Source organism: Pipra filicauda, unplaced genomic scaffold (assembly GCF_003945595.2).
Source record: "Pipra filicauda isolate LSUMZ 115617 unplaced genomic scaffold, ASM394559v2 scaffold59_size3379749_pilon, whole genome shotgun sequence".
Classification (NCBI taxonomy): domain Eukaryota; kingdom Metazoa; phylum Chordata; class Aves; order Passeriformes; family Pipridae; genus Pipra; species Pipra filicauda.
Genome location: NW_024104753.1, coordinates 2,539,954 through 2,559,686, shown reverse-complemented (window position 1 = coordinate 2,559,686; position 19,733 = coordinate 2,539,954). Strand labels below are relative to the sequence as shown.

The 19,733-nt window shown below is 38.0% G+C and overlaps 1 protein-coding gene across 14 annotated transcripts in view; it reads left to right on the top strand.

The window, feature by feature from the left end:
• The window catches only part of ROBO2 (roundabout guidance receptor 2), a 1,069,237-nt gene that overhangs the window by 167,304 nt on the left and 882,200 nt on the right, over positions 1-19,733 (top strand). For 13 of the 14 annotated variants that reach the window (XM_039387922.1, XM_039387917.1, XM_039387920.1 and 10 more), the window contains exon 1: positions 7,018-7,587. The exons of the other annotated variant lie outside the window; for it this stretch is intronic. In XM_039387922.1, the coding sequence (XP_039243856.1) occupies positions 7,464-7,587 (124 nt within the window). In that variant the 5' untranslated portion in view covers positions 7,018-7,463. Of the gene's footprint in view, positions 1-7,017; positions 7,588-19,733 lie in introns of those variants that run through there. 14 annotated transcript variants of the gene reach the window in all.

Genomic DNA, 19,733 nt, shown 5'->3' with positions numbered 1-19,733 from the left:
GGCAGATATAGCCTGTAATTACTGAAGTGTAAATATTTTGCAACACCAAAACACTGTAAAATAGTGGTTTTTTTGACCTCATTTTACAGAATAGATGCAGATTTATTTCTCGGTATTTGTATCTGTAATGCAAATGGAAAAAGAATGAATGCAGAACTTGAACATATCCTTAATCAACAATTGATTTTGCACTGTTGTAAACAAAAACAGTTTGAACAAATTGCAATTAAATCCAAACACATTCTAAACGCAACAGCAGATACTTGCTTACCAGGAGTCTATGTAGTGTTTGTCTCAGTATGTCAGACAAATGTTGATTATACAATATACTTGCTGTCTCTCAAAGGCACTCGTAGATCCATAGAGTTAGAGAAATTCTCTTGTTCCTTTATATTCAAAAAATTTAAGAAAGGATAGAGGTAGGCATGTCACAGGGGTTTTTTTCTGCCATGTAGATGTTTGTTCTTGACTTGGATGCGGTGATCAAACAACCCAACCAAAACAGCCAAACCAAACTTCTTTCTTTTGCAAGTGGGTTGCAAATCTGGGGCTCTTCAGAAAGGTTACTCCAGGGTTTAAAGGTGTATAAGCAGTGTGGTACTTTGGCATGGCTTTCGGTGTGACACATTGCACCCTTGTCTGGTAATTGTTGGTATTTTCAGTTTGTACCTGGAATCCCAGCTGGCAAATGGGATTCTTCACTTGAGCACTTCCGAATTCAAAGACAGAACTGTGGAGTCACCGTTACACCTTTTCTCTTGAATGTGTCCTCAGGGAACCTTCAATACCCCATAAAAGGAAAAGCAAGCTAATATCTTTAATAACCGCAATTAGTCAGAGTTTCATTGTTTCAAGTCACCTGAAACGTGACACCTTCAGCAACACTGGAGGCATCCTGAACGTAAAACAGACCGGATCAATATGCGTTCAGAGAAAGCAGATGTATCTCTTGTCACCAGCAGTGTTTCCTGAATGATCTCTGCCACACCTTGATCCTCTTTTCTTTCTGATCTAAAATTTCAGATCCTATCTAATTCCATTTTCCAATAGAACTTGTCTTCCCACATCTTTATTTTATGCAGGTACAAAATAGTCTATGATTTAGCTTGTCTTTTCCATGTTTAATTTCTGTAGATTACATCCGGAGATATTTGATTGATTGATGTTATTCAATTCTTCCTAATGGGGCTACTGGGTATTGCAGTGCCAAAGCGCTTCAAAAATTAATGGGAAGCAGGAGGAAAGGACCAGATCGGTATTTTGTGGCTTCAAAGTTGTGCATAGAAAAATTTAAAGTCTAGGTCTAAAAGAATTTAAAGATTAGGTCTAAAATAATCCCAAAGAAGTCAATAAACTGGAAAACACACAAAACGCTTTGAGACTTTCCAATTTAAAGATGTATTTTAAAAATGAAATGTGATCTGGACATATTTTTTCCTGTGATTGATAACTAGAATTTTTTTATTAAAAAATTAAAGCTTTTAAGTGTCATGGAAGGTGAGTTAAGACTTCCCCCTTGTCAAAACCAGAAATGCATTTTCAGTGTGTAGTACAAAACTCAGTAAAGTGTCCATTAGTGGTTATACCTCCTGTTGTGATTTATGACTTTATATAGTATTTTTCTTACCAAAGCAGTTTCTTGGAAAACAGCGCATGTATTTGTTTAACAATTTGTGTTATTAAATAAATAACAATTATTATATATTATTGCATATAATTAGATCTATTTTAATGCATTCTATTTTAACTGCATGTATTGTTTATGCTATACGTAGACAGCAATAAATTTATTAGGTAGATGCAGTTTAGCAATTACATTTCAAAATAAGAGCATAGCATGTTGTCAGTGCTGAAGGAGTTTAGAATGTTTGTGTTTAATGAAGTGGATAAGATTTTCCAAATTCATAATTTTATTAAAAATATTGAAAAAGCTACAAGTTGACTTTTGTCAACATTTACTAAATATTTAAGCAGTTTGTTGTTGCCTACAAACTCCATCAAGCAAATTTATACTTTTTGAACTGAAATGGTGTATAACTAAGACTGCAATAATTGCTAAATTCAAAGAGAATTATTATCATCCCTATTATACTTAAATATAAACCTTAGATAAATCCTGATTGGCAAGTACAAAATAATAGCTTTCATGCATTTCTTCATTCTACATTATATAATTTGAAGAGTATTGGAAAGGTCTTAGGCCCCTAAACATAACCAAGACAAAAATCCTTGGTGTAGCAATGGGAATCTTGGACTTGTTGTCCTTGTTTTATTGATGTGTTGCTTCTACCTCACTAAAATTGGTATATTGCTATACATCAAACTTTCCTGTTGTCTTATGCAAGAACCAGAGCTACTAGTTAGTTATGGAGAAGAGAGACCCTTTTGTGGGTCTTTATTGCCAGCAAAAGCCAAAATGAACAGAGTATTTGGGGACTGGCATGAAGTGATTGTCAGAACTTCATCTTATTTTGTTATATTCGTGAAGGGGGAATATAAGTGGGTTTTGAGTTTTACCTACAATGGAAGTGCAGATTCTGCCCTGGGCAAGCACTGGTTTCTTGATCCTTGGAAATCACATGAACTGGAAGGAATTTCAGATATATTTTTGATTTAAGAAGTCTCTGTATTTATTTGGCATTGTATTATGTCACAAGTTCCCAAACATGTTTCTTCCATTGGTGTCTGTGGTTAACAGAAATCCCCAGGAGGTTTCCACAGATATTTAGAATGCCTTAAGCTGAAAGTATTTAAAATCAAAACAATTTTCATGCCTAAAAAGAACTGAATTAATTATGGCTTACGGCAACTTGGGCCTCTGTGTATGGTGAGGGAGGGAGAGGAAAGATATCCTTCATGCCTGCAACGAAGGGATGCGATATTTCCATCTTGTAGTGTTTGGTGTTGATTATATTCCTTTTGCAAAGTTCATTTAGTCATGGGTATTTTCATGCTGCCAAATGCTGGCTGTGTGGGATCTTTGGAAGAATCAAACAGGAGAAAGACAGGACAAAATAAAATATTTACTACTTCTTGGGGTAGGGGGTGAGCATTTCATTTTCTGTTTGCAGTCCTTCTCTTCCTAGTCATGACTCTCTAAGCAGTTATTTCCATTTTCTTTTCTGCAATCTCTTTAATTTTTCATTTTGATAGTCCAGTGTTCTGAAATGGGAAAAGTGAAGGCTGCAATTCTTCCTGAGCTTCTCCAAATGTTAAGACAATGCTACAAGTACAAAGTGCCAGGAAGTACAATGAAAAATGCCTGCACTGCCGAATGCTGGGTTTGGTCAAAGTGTTCCTGAGGGATCCTGAGGAAGGCCATAACCCTCCCCATAGTGAAATGGAATCTGGATGGCAAATACAAAGGGGCAGAAAGCACATCAGCAAGCAAACTGTCCAGGTTTCTGTCTATCCCTCCTATAGTCTGAAAGCAACAGACCTCTCCAAGGTATCACCCTTAAAAGACCATGTTGCTCAGGGCCTCTGATGTTCAGGCTTCTGTGAAGTTGTTGCTATTTTATTTAGGCTTGAAGATTTTAATCAAGTAGTTATACCAGCAGTCTTTTGTGCCAGATAGCCATTAGTAAAAAGATGGAAAATATGGAAAGGAAGGGTGACCAAAATAACTGGTTACACCACCTGCAGATTAAACTAACTTGAGCACATTTTTTCCAGAGTATCTCACTGGTAGTTTGTTATTTAGGTTGCTGAAGTATGCTGCCCCTGAGTAAACATCCTAAAATTCTGTTAATTAAAAAGAACCTCTGTATTCATTAATGTTGTAGGCATTTATAAACATTATTCCAGCTTAATCATAGCTGCTGCCCTTTGACTTCATGAGTGGAGTGAGGGAGAGAATATGCAACTGATATTTCATCTTGAAAACTGCAGGCTTTTCTTTTGACTTCATCTCATAAACACTAAGTTGGAACTGGATATACTTAAGATGAAGGCAGTAAGGACAGTTGTGAGTGTGGAACATCTTTAGTCTGAGAAAAGACTAGGATAGGAATTTTCTTACTGGAACAAGTTGTACGAAATGTATGTTGGAAAACCTCAATATGAGGAAAGGTGAACAGGATTTTTTTTTCATTTTAATGAGGAAGACCCTAAATTATCTCAATAAGATGATGAGATATATTTTTCAAAGAAACAAGAGGAATTTTGTTTTTCAGGCTGCAAGTAATTAAATATGTGGAACTCATGGCATAGGGCCTATGGGCATTGAGAAAAGCATAAAGGAATCAAAAAAGGAGCTAGACAAAGTCAAGAGGTACAGGTCTGTCACTCTCTAATCAAACTTAATAGCTGTGACATAGAATCTGTAGTTAAGAATTTCAAAGCCTTTCACAAGCAGCAGTTGATAAATGGAAAGCTCCACTAACACTTTATTATCATTCTTGTGCTTTTCTCATAAGCATCCCAGATTGACCACTACCGAGGGTGTGATGCCAGACAAGACCAATATTTGGTCTGTCATGATATACAAGTTCTTCTGTGCTTGGAAAGTATGAAATAGTCTCATACTCACGACTGGTGTAAGCTGTCATGGAGGACCTTGGAGGGTGTAAGAGACCCTGACAAGGACAAGGACTGGTTTGATGTCAGGGACATTTAACTAAAATGGTGTCTTGTAGCTCTCAGAGGAATTTTTGTTGTAATAGTTACAGACACAAAGGTAGACTTTAGATTGCTTACTTTTCTCTCTGTTTCCAGTACTGCACGTTCAAAGCATGAAGTAGAATTACAAATCAGTTCCTTTACATCTCTAAAACACGATGTTGACTTAAAAATCATGATGCTTGAAAGAAAAATAAATGTTGGGTTTCTTTTATTTGTCTTTCTGAGGTTTCACCCTATGAAGTTTGTATAATCTTTCTTGAAACTATATCTTTTCTCTGGAGGCATTTCAACTCTGCAAAACTGAAATACTTATGAAGCTAGAAATGAGGACATTAAAAACCCACTAAATTTCATAAGTGACACTTTTTCTATGTTTCCCTGAAGGTCTGCCTGCTCACTTCTAATAGAATCCTAAATGGATTTAATAATTTACCTTTTGTAAAATAACCCAGAAAACCATTAGCAGAGTGGAAGTCTGGGCGCCTCTGGCATTAGACTGAACCAAGCATGCCCATGACCAGCAGCTCTTGTGGTTTTCTTTATGTTCCTGTATTGGATGGTCCTTCCTTCTCCTGCCATATCACTTGAGCTGCTGCTCAAGCCATACCTGATGCTGTTGCTGCTGCTGGAGGCACGTGTCAGAGCTGGCAGAAAGCTGACAGAGACTTTTAAGCTACTGAATTTGCATAATGGTACTTAAGGAGGGTGGGGCTGGTAGTTTTTCTGTTTAAAGTCATCTTATTGTCTGGACATCAAAAGTTTGAAACTTTGAAATTTTTCTGATTCTTCAAGGTGCCAGTATGGTGCTAGTTTCGGGGGAGTGTTACAGAGGCGTTCAAAATGAACACAAGTGTCTGCCAGCCTTATTTTGGTAACAGTTGGGAGAGAAATAGAAGAAATGGTGTTTTAATTATTAGCAATGAGAATGGTGATTAAAAATGTCTTGATGGAGAAATTTAACACAAGAAGCTGCAGCTTAGTGACTCTACATGATAGATGCTGACCCAATTTTTGGCAACTTAGAGCCATAAACATCATCCTTGATGTATCAGACTCAGCATCTGGTAAGCTGTCTTATGACTTTTAAAAATTAATGCACAGAGGGATGAAAAACTACTGTACATCAGCATGTGTTTGTTTTCTGTCTAAATGCAAATGTTACATCCTCTAACAAGTCCATAAATATATTGTAGAACTTACAAATAAAATAAAAGATTTTTTTATAGTTGATGTGGTGGTGGTGGAATCCAAATCTTTCCTGTTTGTGATGTTACATGCTGCTTGTTTAAAAAAATCTCTGAACACATATTAGTTGTTCATGGTTGTCTCCATCAGTCAAAATATCATTCTTTATTCAGATGAATAAGCAAGGCTTCAGATTTATTAATATCATCTTTTTAATGTTGTGCTGAAAAGGGCATCGTATCTGTGGTTGCAAATGTGATAACTTCAGGGAATTTGTGACCATCACTGCTTTGTCATTCCAAAGACATTGATTTTTTTATTTGTATAAATCTACAGCACAAGGTTTGTGGCTCATTGATTTGAGTACTGCATGCTTATATGGAAGCAACTAAATGCCAAACTGGAGATGAATTCAAGCTTTTGGGCATACTTAAGTAAGCACTGGGCATCTCAAGACTGAGCAGTCTGAATGTCAGGAATCTTTCTTGGAGCACCCTTTTGAAAATACAAAATTTTCCACAGAAAGTCTTGTGTTTACTGATCCCTCTTCAGCATTCTAAAATACAGACATCTGTAGATGTAGGTAGCTCTATCATTTCTGTGGCAGCAACACCTATTAAATGAAAAGTCGACTAAAATCTGTTGTTTTGAAAACGTGTACTTCTGAATGTCCCCTTTCTCTTTCCTTCTCTCTCCACCCCCTGCCCCCACCTCTCTGGATTTGGGAGATCCTAAGGACAGACAGTGTGAAAATATAAAATGCATAGCTGCTCTGTGCAGCAAAAAGATTGCTGCTACTGCTAAGAATTTGTTCTTCCTGTTTGCTACTTAAAAAAAAAAAAAAATAAGGCAAGCGTGCAGGATTTTTCCCATGCAGTAATTCAGGAATGCTGCAAGTGATTAGTGTGTCGAAGCTTGCATTTCAGTTTAAAATATGAAAAAAAGCCTTAAGAAAATGCAGTCAAAAGTCCTGAGCACTGGCACACTGTAAAGCAGGAAATCTCCTGCACACAATAGAGATTAAATGCTCCCTGTGCATACTGTATTCTGCTCAGCCCTCTGCGTTCGGAGCTGGGACCGTGGCAGTCGTTATCTCTAGCAGGTTCCTTGGTGATTTTCAAGCCCTGCACTACCTACCCAAGTGGCAGTGACACCAGCTTTCACTGAAGCCTTATTACTCTTAAAAGAGCAATTTGGTTGGTTGCACAGCTATTAGGATCAGACAGACAGGCTTAAAGCTGTCAGTACAACTGCTTCTCATCTTTTTTCACAATCCTGACATCTTTTCTCTTTTCTGCTGGACACAAGCATTACTGTTTTTATCATTTTCAATCAAGCTCACGCTGCAAGCTGAGGAATATATTCCCACAGAAACCAAAGTGAGGAGCAGAAATTATTTTATAGCTACTGTAGTAGCAGCGGTGCTGGCTGCATGTTGTGTGGGAAAAACCGGATCAGTGAGAAATGTGGCTTTCCTCAGGGCTACATCACTGAGATATTACTTCAACGTCTGAGGAGAGCAAATCTACTCCTTGCTCTAATTTTTCAGTGATTAATCACTCCTTCTTGAGCAAACAGAAAGTGGGAGAGAAGATGTAAGATTTTTTTTTTTTTAAATTTTCTTTTTATATATTTTTTTAAAATAACTTGTGGAAATGTTATCATCAGTGAAAAGGGGGAAAATCACTATGCTTGAACTTCTTTTCATTTTGATGTTGCTCTTCTCTGGACCAACCCTGAGCAAGCTTAGCAGGACCAAAGGCAAACACTGGAAGGGGGGTAAGTGGAAAGGAAAAGTTTTTGTAATGGATGTCTGGGTAAGATTCTAAAAAAGCTGTATTAGAGGTAAGCTAAGGAGAATACCTGTGCTGTTTGGAGTGACTCAGATTTCAGGTTGCTGTGTGGGCTTGCTATAGGATGCTAAAAAGAGAGCATGGAGTTTAATTTGTTTTCTTGTTAGTTTGCTTGACTGACTCTGTAAGGCACATATTCCTTGCAGGAATTTAACTTTGCCTTGCATCATTAGCAGGATAATGTTTAAGGCCTTTGTACAAATAAATGTATGATATTTAGAAACCAGGGTTTTTTCAGATTGTGAGAATTCAGATTGTTCTTTTCATTACGGAGCCTCTGGGACGCTTGTGGCTTTATTGGAAGGGCTGTTACCCCAATCATAGGGGGTTAAATGTTGGAGAAAGAGAGAGAAAGCAAGCAACCTGTCTTGAGTCCAGAATTGTTAGTGTATATGGTAAAAATGACTAGACAGACATTTTTTTTTAGAGTACGTGAATGTTGTGAAATGCACTGCCAGCAGCACTAATTGGCTGACTGGCTATGTCAGTGTTGATGTGTTAATAAAGATAAATTGCATTAACTTTATAAAAAAAAAATGCTGTGTTGAGAAAACACTTATGATTTTTGAAGGCAGCAATCCATTTTCCTCTTCTGTTAAAAACTGCTGAGAAGATTTACCCTGTGTGTGCTGTGAACAGTTCACTAAATGTGCCTTTTCATAAAGTTCACTTTGTTTTGCTTCCTTGCATGACATTTGTTTATGGAAAACATGGGTTATTGAGGTCTCATAATCAAATATAGCCCAGTGAGCATAAATGGTATCTCATGAATATTGGGACTGAAGGACTGTGGACTGTAGATAGCTTGATGTTTTCTCCCTGGTTGTTTGTTGATGTTGCTGATTGGAGGCACCCCCAGGATTTTTTTTCCCTTTTTTTTTTTTCTTTTTTTCCCCTTACAAGTGTTGCCACAGCATGGTGTGTTTATCACAGCTTTAATAGCACTTCCAGTTTCTCTCTGCTGTCAGTATTGTGATCTGAGGTTAAAGAGTAGCATCAACATTAAAAAGAAGTTTTAATAATTTATCACAACATCTCAGCAGGAGACTCCTCCCTCCCCCTCCTTCCCCCCCGTATTTCCTTTTGTTGCAGTTAATCTTCCAGCTACTGTACCTTCAAGGGAAAAAGTTGCAGCACACGTTTAACCTGGACTGTTGATGCAGCACAGTATATCTGAAAATTATTTCCTGATCCTGTAAATCACATTATCACATGTATCTCACAGTGCTGCTGCTGGGTATCCTCGTTGCAAATTACAGACTGTTATTTACTCTGGGCAGGATGACCTCCTCTCAGAGGTATGTGGGTTAGGAATATATGTCACTGTCAGGTTCCTGGGATTTAAAAAATGCTGTTAACTTTTTTTCCCCTTTTTCCCATTTTCAATTAAATCTGGTAAACGAGGGCTGTATTGCTTTGGTCTCTTACCTACTCCCTGACAGAGGTAAAGAGCTGCACTTAGGAATTTTTATCATGGGCAGAAAATAATCCATGACTCTGACTGCAGAAAAAAATATCTTAATACAGGTTTTTACTTTTCTTGGAAGTGTTTCTTGCAGCTGAAACAAACTGTAAGGGAGATACCTGTTTCAAGGAGGCTAAGAAGCAATTTGTCTTGTTTACTCGAAGCTCTGAATCAGCAAAAAACTAGACAGAGCTGCTGTGCAGTAGTTTGCTTCCTAGGTAGATATTACAGTGAGAGCTGTGTGACTTAAAGATGATGCCTGGTTACTGGTGAAAGTTTCAAGTTCAGGATCTGTCAGAAGACAGGTGTTATAATGTCTGAGTGTTTCTGACCTCCAAAACGTAATGTATGCACCTCCCCTTTCCATTAACCATTAAGGATCAGCTTTTGCTTATGTATCAGTGATGTGAGTTTTTTATTGGTGTGCACACGGAATTCCTGTTGTCTCTTGGTGAAATTTCGGAATGCAAACTTTTTTACTGCAGCTCACTGGAAAGCCCATCCCAAAATGGAAACAGACTTTATTTTATTTTTTTTTAATTATTTTCATTTTTAAGAGATTGAGGAGAGCCAGAGACCTGCATACCAACTTCCAGCTGTATTGTTCAGAGGGGAAGGGTGAAGATGGATAAATGCAGCTGGAAATGCACTGTATGACTCATAGTACTACCTGTGCTGAAGTCAGTGTCCGTAGTGGACAGTAATAGCTGATTTAGACCGTCCTCTAAAGTTTTTATGTACCATATTTTGTTCCAAGAGTGCTGCAAAAAACAGGCGTCTTTGGAAAGTGTTGCTCTTCTGTGACTGGGTTGGCCCTGATCATGATCAGTACAAGTGCAGGCTAATGAATCTGGAAATTTTTCTGGTATAATTAATGAAAAATGTCACTGCTGAAGTTACAAGCCCTGAGAAGATATTTTCTGTGGTCTTGCTGTGTAGTTCTCCATTTATGACAAACTCACCTCTATCCGCCTGTATTTTTCTCCTTGGAATTCACTCAAACAGAAAAAAAAGAATCTATCCACATACAACTACATGAAAATGGAATTATGGGTAGAAACCACCTCCTGATTTAGTTTCAGTGTCTGGTGTCAGGGAGTAAAATGAGTCCTATATGTGGGCCTGAAGAAACGTAAAGATACTATTTTCTTCTCTAGGTGTTTTTAAGTCTGCACTTCAGAAAACCTTTCAGAATAATTCATTGGAATGCAGTCTCTACAAGTGCTTTAAACCAGGATTTATAAACTAATGATCAAGATAAACTGGAGTCTGAAATCAGAACCTGAAAGTACAAATCAACTGCATTTTCTTTTTCCCTTTGAGCCAAAATAACATACTGTGGTTCAAGTTTATAAGAAGGATTTATAATATGGAAACAAAAAAAAAATAGAAAAAGGAGATTAAGTACTGTTTTGAGTTTACCTTAAATCAGAAAGTAGATTTCAAGCACTGCTAATGCCTATCCCCTTCTGAATTTGTTTCCACAGTGTTTTAACTCTGTCATACATCATAGTGAGGGGGGAAAAAGTGAGTTTTGAGTTCATCCAGCTGTATGCATGTGGATGTGCTTTCTGTCTGTCCAATGGCACCTGGAAGCATCTGTAGATTGGGAATAAGCCATCCATTTGTGTTGTGCTTGGAACCCTCCCAACACTTCACCCATACCAGCAACAAAGTAGTAGTAAATCCTGACTAAGGAAAACTGGGGCAGTGATGGGAATTCACAGATCTCCTGGCAACAGCAAACGTCTCCTGGGTGTGTTCATAGTGTGTCATGCTGGATAAGCAGCACAAGCCAAAATGAGTGGGAGAAAGTGGTTGTGTCCACACTCACTGCAGGGACCACAGCCTGGTTGAGGGGCTGGCAAGGGCAGCACTCATCCTGTGCTGTGTGTGGTGGGTGCTATCTCACCTGGCAAACAGCAGAATGCATGGGGAGAACAAAATCACACGTGATGCTTGTCTGCTGGTAGATGTCAGTGTGTTTTATAACTTTGTGGAGGGCTGTGTGACAGAAAGGACTCAGAGAAAGAGTGAGAGCACTAGGACAACCCCTCTTGGAGGACATAAACCCTACACTCACCTTGGAAACAACTCCCGTGTTCCATCTGGGGCATAACTGTGCCCACTCAGACTGTTGGGCACCTTTGAAGAGCCTCACTCTTTACATGGTGGTCTCCATATAACAGCCCATCTTCCAGCTGGAATGACTGAGACACTTTGGGATGGTCCTTGGGTATGAGGTGAACCCCAATAGGGGAGCACAGGGAGACCCTGCACATCCCAGGGTACCATGGCATAAGAACACAATCTGACAGCAATGATGGCAACACCCCCCAAGGGCAGAAAAGACCTTGATGAGTGGGGAGAGGAATTTGAGATGAAAAGACTTCAGAGGGAAGGGTCCCGAGCTGGAACTGGGAAGTGCAGGTTAGGTATGCTTTCTCCCCAGAGGCTTGTTTGCTCATTTCTACCTCGTGCTTCTCCAAAAGAATTTCCATTTTCAGAACTTATAGTGTGATTTGATTTACTTGTGATAAAATTGGAGAAATAAAAATAAAATGCAACCACAGGGCATCAACCCAAAGAACTAGATGAGGGTGGTGACTGTCCTTACGGTCTACACAGAAGTGAAGCAATAATCTCTTTAATGACTAAATCAAAGTTTATTATGCAAGTGATCCAGCCTTATATTTCAGTTCCAATTTCAGCTCTATGGCAGTTTAATCATTTTTATGGCAAAAGGTACCAGTGTGAGAAATCTTAAGTGTTACTGGCTAGGCATTACTGGTGAGGGTGATACAAAGCTCTGTGTGTGAGATTGTCTCCCTATAGATTGAACAGCACATGTATTATTTAAGATGCATGTAATCCATCAACATTAGTTTAAATGTTTTTAAAAGCATAAGTCAAAGGTTAACCAAGAAGAGAGAATTTCTATAAAGCTGCTTCCATACAGAAAGTAGATACCCCTCAGATCTTCCAAATTTGGAGGTAAAGTATTAGATTATTAGAATAATGGCTAGAGTATTAGAGTTGGAGGGCTGTTACCAGGCTGCTGCTGGGTGCCTGGTAGCTCTGGACACCCAGATATCTCAAGTACGTGGATCTTTGTATGCAGAACAACTCTGTGGTGCATACACACTGAGTTTGGTGAAAACAGGGCCTTGAGACTTTGTGCATTTTTTAATGGAGTGCCTCTGCACAGTCACAAAGTCCCACACATCACAAGCACCGTGAATTGTTAGAGACATTTCAATGTCTTCTTGGCAGCCTCTCAGCAATCCTGTTCACTTCCCCCATGGGGAAGCTTACAGAGCTTTTATTTTTTTTTTTCATCGGGAGGTACTTGTTCTCATTTCTCTCACATCTGCAGGGTTGTGAGGATAAAGGGATGGAGGCTGGGACCTTTGAAGAAGGAAAAGTAGAAAGGAGGCATTCTTGTGGACTCAGGTAGCCTGGGCTTCAGTGTGAGTTGTTGTGAGGCATGAGGGGTCTGGTTGGACACGGTAAAATGGAGCTTTTGATGTGGTGGTTGAGTTGCAGCACTTGGAAAGCACAGCCAGTTGTCCTGGTATGATTCACTGTGCACTCTATGAGATTTTTAGGGCAACACTTTATACTGTTTGCCATTTAGCTAACTTAAGTAATTTATTTTATGTAATCTCAAGGATAAAGTACATTAATTATTTTTAATACATTATCATGTTGTATGACTGACAGTATTTCTTAAATCATAGGACATTAAATATGTTGCTACACACTTGCACACTGGAAAAGCTTATGAAATGCTGACCAAAAGTTTCAGACTCGGGGTCATAAAATTATTTCCCTGTGTTTTGTAAGGGCAACCTAATTTCAAGTGGTAAAAAATTTCTCAATTTTTTTAACTTCAGAGGAAGCTCAATATATTTGAGGAGGTGCTTTATGCACAGCTAAGGATCTAAAAATCTAATTTTAGAAACTGAGTACTGTAACTGTGGATCTGCAGTTTTAGTTTGACTGCAAGTACGTAAAGTGTGTGACTACACACAGTATGTGATTTGATGTACCCAAGATGTTCTAATAGTTTTGCTTTGAACATACTTAAAAGGAAAAAGTGTATTTATTTGGATGCAGGGTGATTTCTACTTGCTTTAAGGTCTAGATTTAGCCTCTGTCCCACAATAACAAACAGATTTTTGCACCTTCTTTTACACCACCTTTTACAGAGTCAAATTTGAATTCTAAAGGACTCTGGTGATATGTGAAGATTCTTGTGCTGGAATATGTGCTTGTCTATTTTTCATCTCTTTGAAGACATTTGAAATACTTTATAGATGTCTGGTGACCTGTACTCCATCTCACACCAGCAGAGATGATGGAGATGGGAGCAACGAAAAACCAAGCTTGTGAGAGTTTTCTTCTTGGCTGGAAGGGAGGAAAAGTGATAGGGCTATTCCAGTCACAAGAGAGGAAATGAGGGGAAGATGTAACACTACTTGAGAACAGACCAATGTTCGCACAAAACTAAACTGCAATGAAAGAAACGTTGGCTGGAAGGATGTTTCATTGAGAAGGAGCTGCCATCCTTCAGCAGATGAAGTCGGTCTGAGCCAGGTTTTCAGACTCCTTCAACTTCCAGTAGTCCTGTCTGCAGGATCTCCCTCCACCTTCTCCACATCTACTGGCCCCCTTGCCCAGGGAGCTGATCCAGTTAGCAATTAGCCGTATAAAAGAGAGGATAACATCCATCTGGCTAATGTGATCCCTTCATTTGTACACCCTCAGGTCATGGGGGAACTTAGTACACAAAAGAGGGAAGAGAAGAGATTGTGATCATGGCTCGATTTAGGCTAGTTCAAGTTGCTACATAACTTCACCCTTCAGCTCCAGATTATCCAGAAGAGAAAAAAAAAAGGGAGATTTAATAAGGTAGTGCCTTCCTTTGAATCCTATGTCCACATCCTATGCTTGGAGCTGTGCTCGAAATGTTTGCTATCATATTAAAAACCATGTTGATCAAATAGTTATAAAACAGAAGGAATATTTAAATAATGCTTCATCCCCCGTGCATACACATTCCTCTCCTTTGGTTATTTGCATATTATTATTTTTTTGGTGTAAAACAGCTTTTGGAACCACCATAAAGCATCATTGACATTAGAAAGCTAGCAAGCATAAGCAAACTCTTTACTTTTGTCTACAAATAAAATGAACACGTGTAAATTGCCTTGAGGTGTTGAAAGAGCACAGATCAGATGTGCTCTTTCAAAATGATGAACAGGCTTAAACACACACCAGAGTGTCTGAGAAAAAGCTATTTTGGCTTTCCCTTTCTACCAGTTTTGAAGGACAATGTTGTTCGTCAGTTCAACACTATTGATTTTTGACTTCAAAGCATGATCTAAAGAGTACTGAGAGTATGCTACTTCTTTCAAGAGCCATTACTAAATAACCTCGTGGAAACTTCTTTGCTTAATACATTCAAAACTGGGGGGGCAGGGGCATATGATGTTTTTACAGATTATTTAATTTTGTTAAATGACACTTGAATTGCCAACAGTGGAAAGCTTTTGATGTTTTAGATCTGCTGTTCAGTAATGACAGCACCTCCAATAGAAATTACTTTTTCAGTCTTTAATATCTGAATCCTAAACTCTTATTCTTGGCTAAATTGTGTCCTGTTAGCTCTCATCCTATTGGGTTTGAAACTTCACCCTCTTACACTAGCTGAATAATGAAACAAATTCATGTTTGCATCTGTGTATTGCACAGAGAAGTGCAGTAATTCAGAAACATCAAAAAGTTTTTCTCTTTTCTAAGGTTTTCCCTTAAAACTAGTGTTTTTTTCATTACTGTATTTCCTTGCATAAGGAAGCTTGAATTAATGGGAAAGCAAACAAACAAACAAGAGAGAGATAAAATCCTGTTTTGTTTCCAGAGATGCTGGTCACTCAGCAGAAGCTGCCATAGATAAGGATTCTCAGCTCTCACAAAAATGAAAGTTTTGATATGACTAAGCATATAGCTCCTCTTTTCTCTGGGCTCCCATGTCCTCTGAATACCAAGACCCCTCACAGCCTCCCTGTTCCCTTTCATCTGTGGTTTCTGTGCTCACATAATTTGTGATGAGACTTCACCAGTGAAATTCCTGCTGCGGCTCCAAGCACGGATGTGTCTGTGGTGGTGCAAAGGAGCAGCCAACTCTTATTCTTCACTGTCTTTCCCATGGAGGATGCTGAATAAATACTCACATTAACACTGGACATTGTTTTAGTTAACCATTAACTTCCCACCAGTTGGACTTTGTGCGTTCATTAAACGTGTATTTAGTAATTTTGGAATGTTTATAAAGAGAAAAGTCACAGTCTTAGTCACACTGCCTGAGATTAATGTCTTTGGTCTGGCAATTTAACCTTGTTTGTAGGTCCATTGTACTGACAGTGGAAAAACAGAAAACAAGGATCCTTAGCTCTGTAAATATAAGTAAAGGAGCAAATGGTTTGCCCACTGCTTAGAACCAAATTGAGAGGAAAAATGGAAGTATGTGTAATATTTGATATATAAAAATTTAAGGAAATGAAAAAAAAAAAAAACAAACACAAAATTATTCTGAAAGTTGGAGAAATTGTTTGCTATTTGATAATCAATCACAGCAGTTCTTACTGGGTAATGCTTGTCTAATAACAGATCAAGGCAGCTGGGGAAAGACTGATCTGAAGATGAGAGCATGGAAAAGTCCTGTGGGTGATGAAGACAGAGGAAAAGTTGTGACACTGATGCAGTTCCTATTGCTGTAGAGTATTTCCCACTAGTTAAGGTGGTTTCATACTGCTGGTGATAGTGATAAGGCTCAAGAATTTGTCTACAATCCTTATTTGCTCTACATTGTATTGCAGCAGGTCTCACAGAGCTATTTACAGTTATATCTCTTCAAATAGCCATGGACATGGTATGGGTTTGTACACTAGGAGAGAACATGTATTAATGGCTTACTGTCTGCTTGGTGTCAAGAACCACTTAATTCAACAATTTTCAATTTATGTGTAAAGTCATTTCGAAGACATAAAACTTAGATCAGTAATACATGTCTAATAACAAAAAGAACAAATGCATTCTTAATTTAAGGTTACAGAGCATGGTGAAGGGTAAAAAGTTCATTAAAAATCTGAACAAGAGTCAGATTTTACATTTTCAATTTTTATTTTTTTTTCCCCCATGCTAGACTTTTTGGCTTCTGCTTTAAAAAAAATGTCAGTCTTGAAATCTGAGTAATGTTCTAGCTGTTGTTAGTCATTGTGGGAAAAATGAAGAATGACTGTGATTTGCTGAAATTCTATTTCATTTTTTTAAAAAAGTTGTAAACTTCTGCTTTTGAATATTGAAGATAGGCAGAAGGGAAACAGGAGAAATTAAGAAGTCAATCTCAGTTAATTCCTTCATGCTGTTGAATTGTGTGCTTTGAAGGAAAATTATATTTTAAAGGTGAGGGTTGTGGGAGTTGAAGAATGGAGTTGCAGTAGAGTTATGAAGGTAACTTCTCTAAGGTTGTTGATGGACTCTCCCTGCACAGTGTGTGAAGACAGAGATGCTCTCTGTGTATCAGGGCAAAGACACAGTGTTCGGCATTCTGAGAAAAAAGCCTCTTGGATAATAATTACATAGAACTTAATTTCAACCTCTCTGTTTCAGGAGGAACATATACTCTTTCTACTTTTTTTTCCTCCTAATTAATTTGTCAATGTATTGGTTTTATTATTGTGAGATGGAGGAATTCTCTGCTTAACATGGTCTGACTTTACTCTTTCTATAGCAGCCTAGCGTAAGATATATTTCAAAATCCAAGATGAATGGAATTTCACTTCTTGAGCTGTCTTAAGAGCTTGTTCTGCTTTACAGCTCCTGGGCACCATTTTTATATCTGCATGTTGGTTATATTGTCTCTCATCTCCTTCTTTCAGTGCACAGTTTCTTCTGCTTGTCAATTATCTTCTAATTTTTAAAAGATCATTTGCACATGGTTATCTACAGAGCTTATTTATAAGAGGGTTATTAATTTGTTTCAATCAGTTTTAATAGCTTTTTCACTGTATTTAAATAGAAAAACATTACTAATAAGAAATGTTACCTTGAATTATTCCTATAGAGAGAGTTAGAGGCAATATTGCAGATCACGAGGAATGTGTTAGATACCTCTTTGTCCGTGACAATATGTTTTGCTTAATTTATATTCTTGGGAAAATATGGCTCAGCATCTTGACTAATTTTCTTTCTGGTGTCCTTTGATGGTAAATTATTGCTCTTTAATCTGACAGGAACACAATTATTGGTAAGAGGTTTTGTACCATTCAAATTACAGAGGATGCATTGTCTTTTATGTATTCTCTGACATTTATAGCTACTTCATAAAGTTGCTTAAAGCTGAGTTTAAACAAAAACTGTGTTACAAAAGCTTGCATGTGCTCTCAAAAAGTACACCTCATGTAGTGAAAGTGAGATGTGTTGAGAACACAGGATAATATAATGTATTATGCATGCAAATTTACTTGATCTATATTGGTCTTTTCAATTCCCTTTCCAAACAACGAACAGGGTAATTTCGTTTCACAGATAATGTAGTTTGAGGCCCTAAATCAGTTTAGCAGTACACATTTTTGATTCATGGCAAGGGCAGTTGCTAGCTCTGAATGGATCTGTTCACAATCTCTTCAGCAGAAATACAGCAGTGACTGATATGTTTAATGGCACTTACGTTGTCTTTGCTTATTGGGAAAGATCACGAGATGAGCTGTGTGAGTCATCGATCACCAGAAAAGCTATAAGCAATGACCACAGGGTGAAATTTTGCTGTGTGTTCTAATAGAAAAATAATTTGAAGGGTTCTTTACTGGCTCTCTGTGACCACCCTCTTCTACTGATGTTATGTTTTGGGGTTATGTCATTCAATTTTTATATTTTTTTTTTAATATGGGCCTGTGCACGTGTATCATATTATGTCGAGTTCCAGTTTTGCATTATGGTATAAGCAATGTCTGGAAGCAAAAACTTTCCCATGAAGATTACTGGATTATTTCTCTATTCCTCTGCACATGTAAATTCTGCATAGACTGAAGACCAGCTTGAAGTTTGATCCTTTTTGCTGCTCGGTCTGCAGGATGAATTTGCACCAGACCACACAACTGCAAATAAGCCACTTGTCATCCTTCTGTAAATTATCCTGTTAGTTTTCAAGAACCCTATAGGCAGAGGCTTTTACAACAGCGTTAAATGTGCAGCAAGATCTGTCATTTAACTTGCACAAAATGCAAAGGAGGTACCATTTGTATTGATTGCTATAGATTTTTGTCTTGTCTAACGGGCTTTATACTTTTTCTGTGAGCTTCTATTGAGGAAAAAAAAAAAAGTGAAAACAAATAACGGCCAGACACAGCTAAGATATGTGAAGTTCTGTAGCAACTAAAACCCTTAAATTTCTCATGCATGCCACTGCACCCCTGGTTTCTAAGGCATCTAGTCCCATCTGTCTTTTTGCCCAGACAGCCACGCTAAAACGGGCTGAAAACGGCCTCCTTTCACTTTGTATTAAAGCACACAGACCTGCACTCAGCTCTGTGCATTTTGAACTCGCTGCAATAAAAGTTTTAAGAGATAAGAAGCTTTTTCTATTTCAGTGTTGCCATTAACCTGAATAATATATAAACATGGGAAAAGGTCTGAAGTCCTTTTGAGGATCACAGTATAGCTTCAATTAAATTATACATCATTATCACAGCTGCCAAGCCTGGTGTGGGATTTTAGCCCCCTATCTCACTAAATGTTCTATGTAGCTGCCTTGTCCAATTCCTTCTTCTTTTTTCTTTTTTTTTTCCCCCCTAAGCAATAAGACCACTCCTTTAAAACCTAGTTTAAGGAATAAAGTGGAGAATGAGGTTTGGTTAATCAAGAAGGAACATTGAGATGTCAACAGTCAAGCACCAAGGGAGGAAGGAGGTCAACTCTCTAGCTTTAAAAACCACTAGGGAGAAATCAAACACTATTAAGTCATGACATATTATGTTCCTTTTGAACCAGGGCTCTGTGTGCTCCCTCTGTCTGCTGAGTGGTTTGCACTGCAACTCCAAGTTGATCATGAAACCCCTTGTGAAAGCACAATTGCTTGGGCCACCCACTGGGGATGCTTTCAGTAAATGTCCCCATAGCTGGCAGTGACTATAAAACACCATCTGAACAGACAGACTCTTTGTCTGTTTGTCTGTCTGTGGTTCTTTCAAGCTTTACAACCTCAAATTTTCACGATGGCTTGTCACAGTGCAGATGAGTGTTTTCTTGGATCTCAGTGTGATACAGAATTATTCAGTCTTCATAATAGGTGTCAGATAGTTACTACTTTGTGGTGACTTTGACATAAATCTAGAATACACAGAACTATTACTGCATACTTAGGAAAATCATAATGGCTTGTCTTCTTTATTTATTCCTATAATATCCTTTAAAAGTGTTAGGAATACTTTAATTAATTTTGCTTTTCACACCACCAATACCGCACTTGCCATTAATTTTATTGATTTGCTTCTCTTCTTTGTACTAGTATTATAATAGGAAATATTCTGTCTTTAGTAGCCACA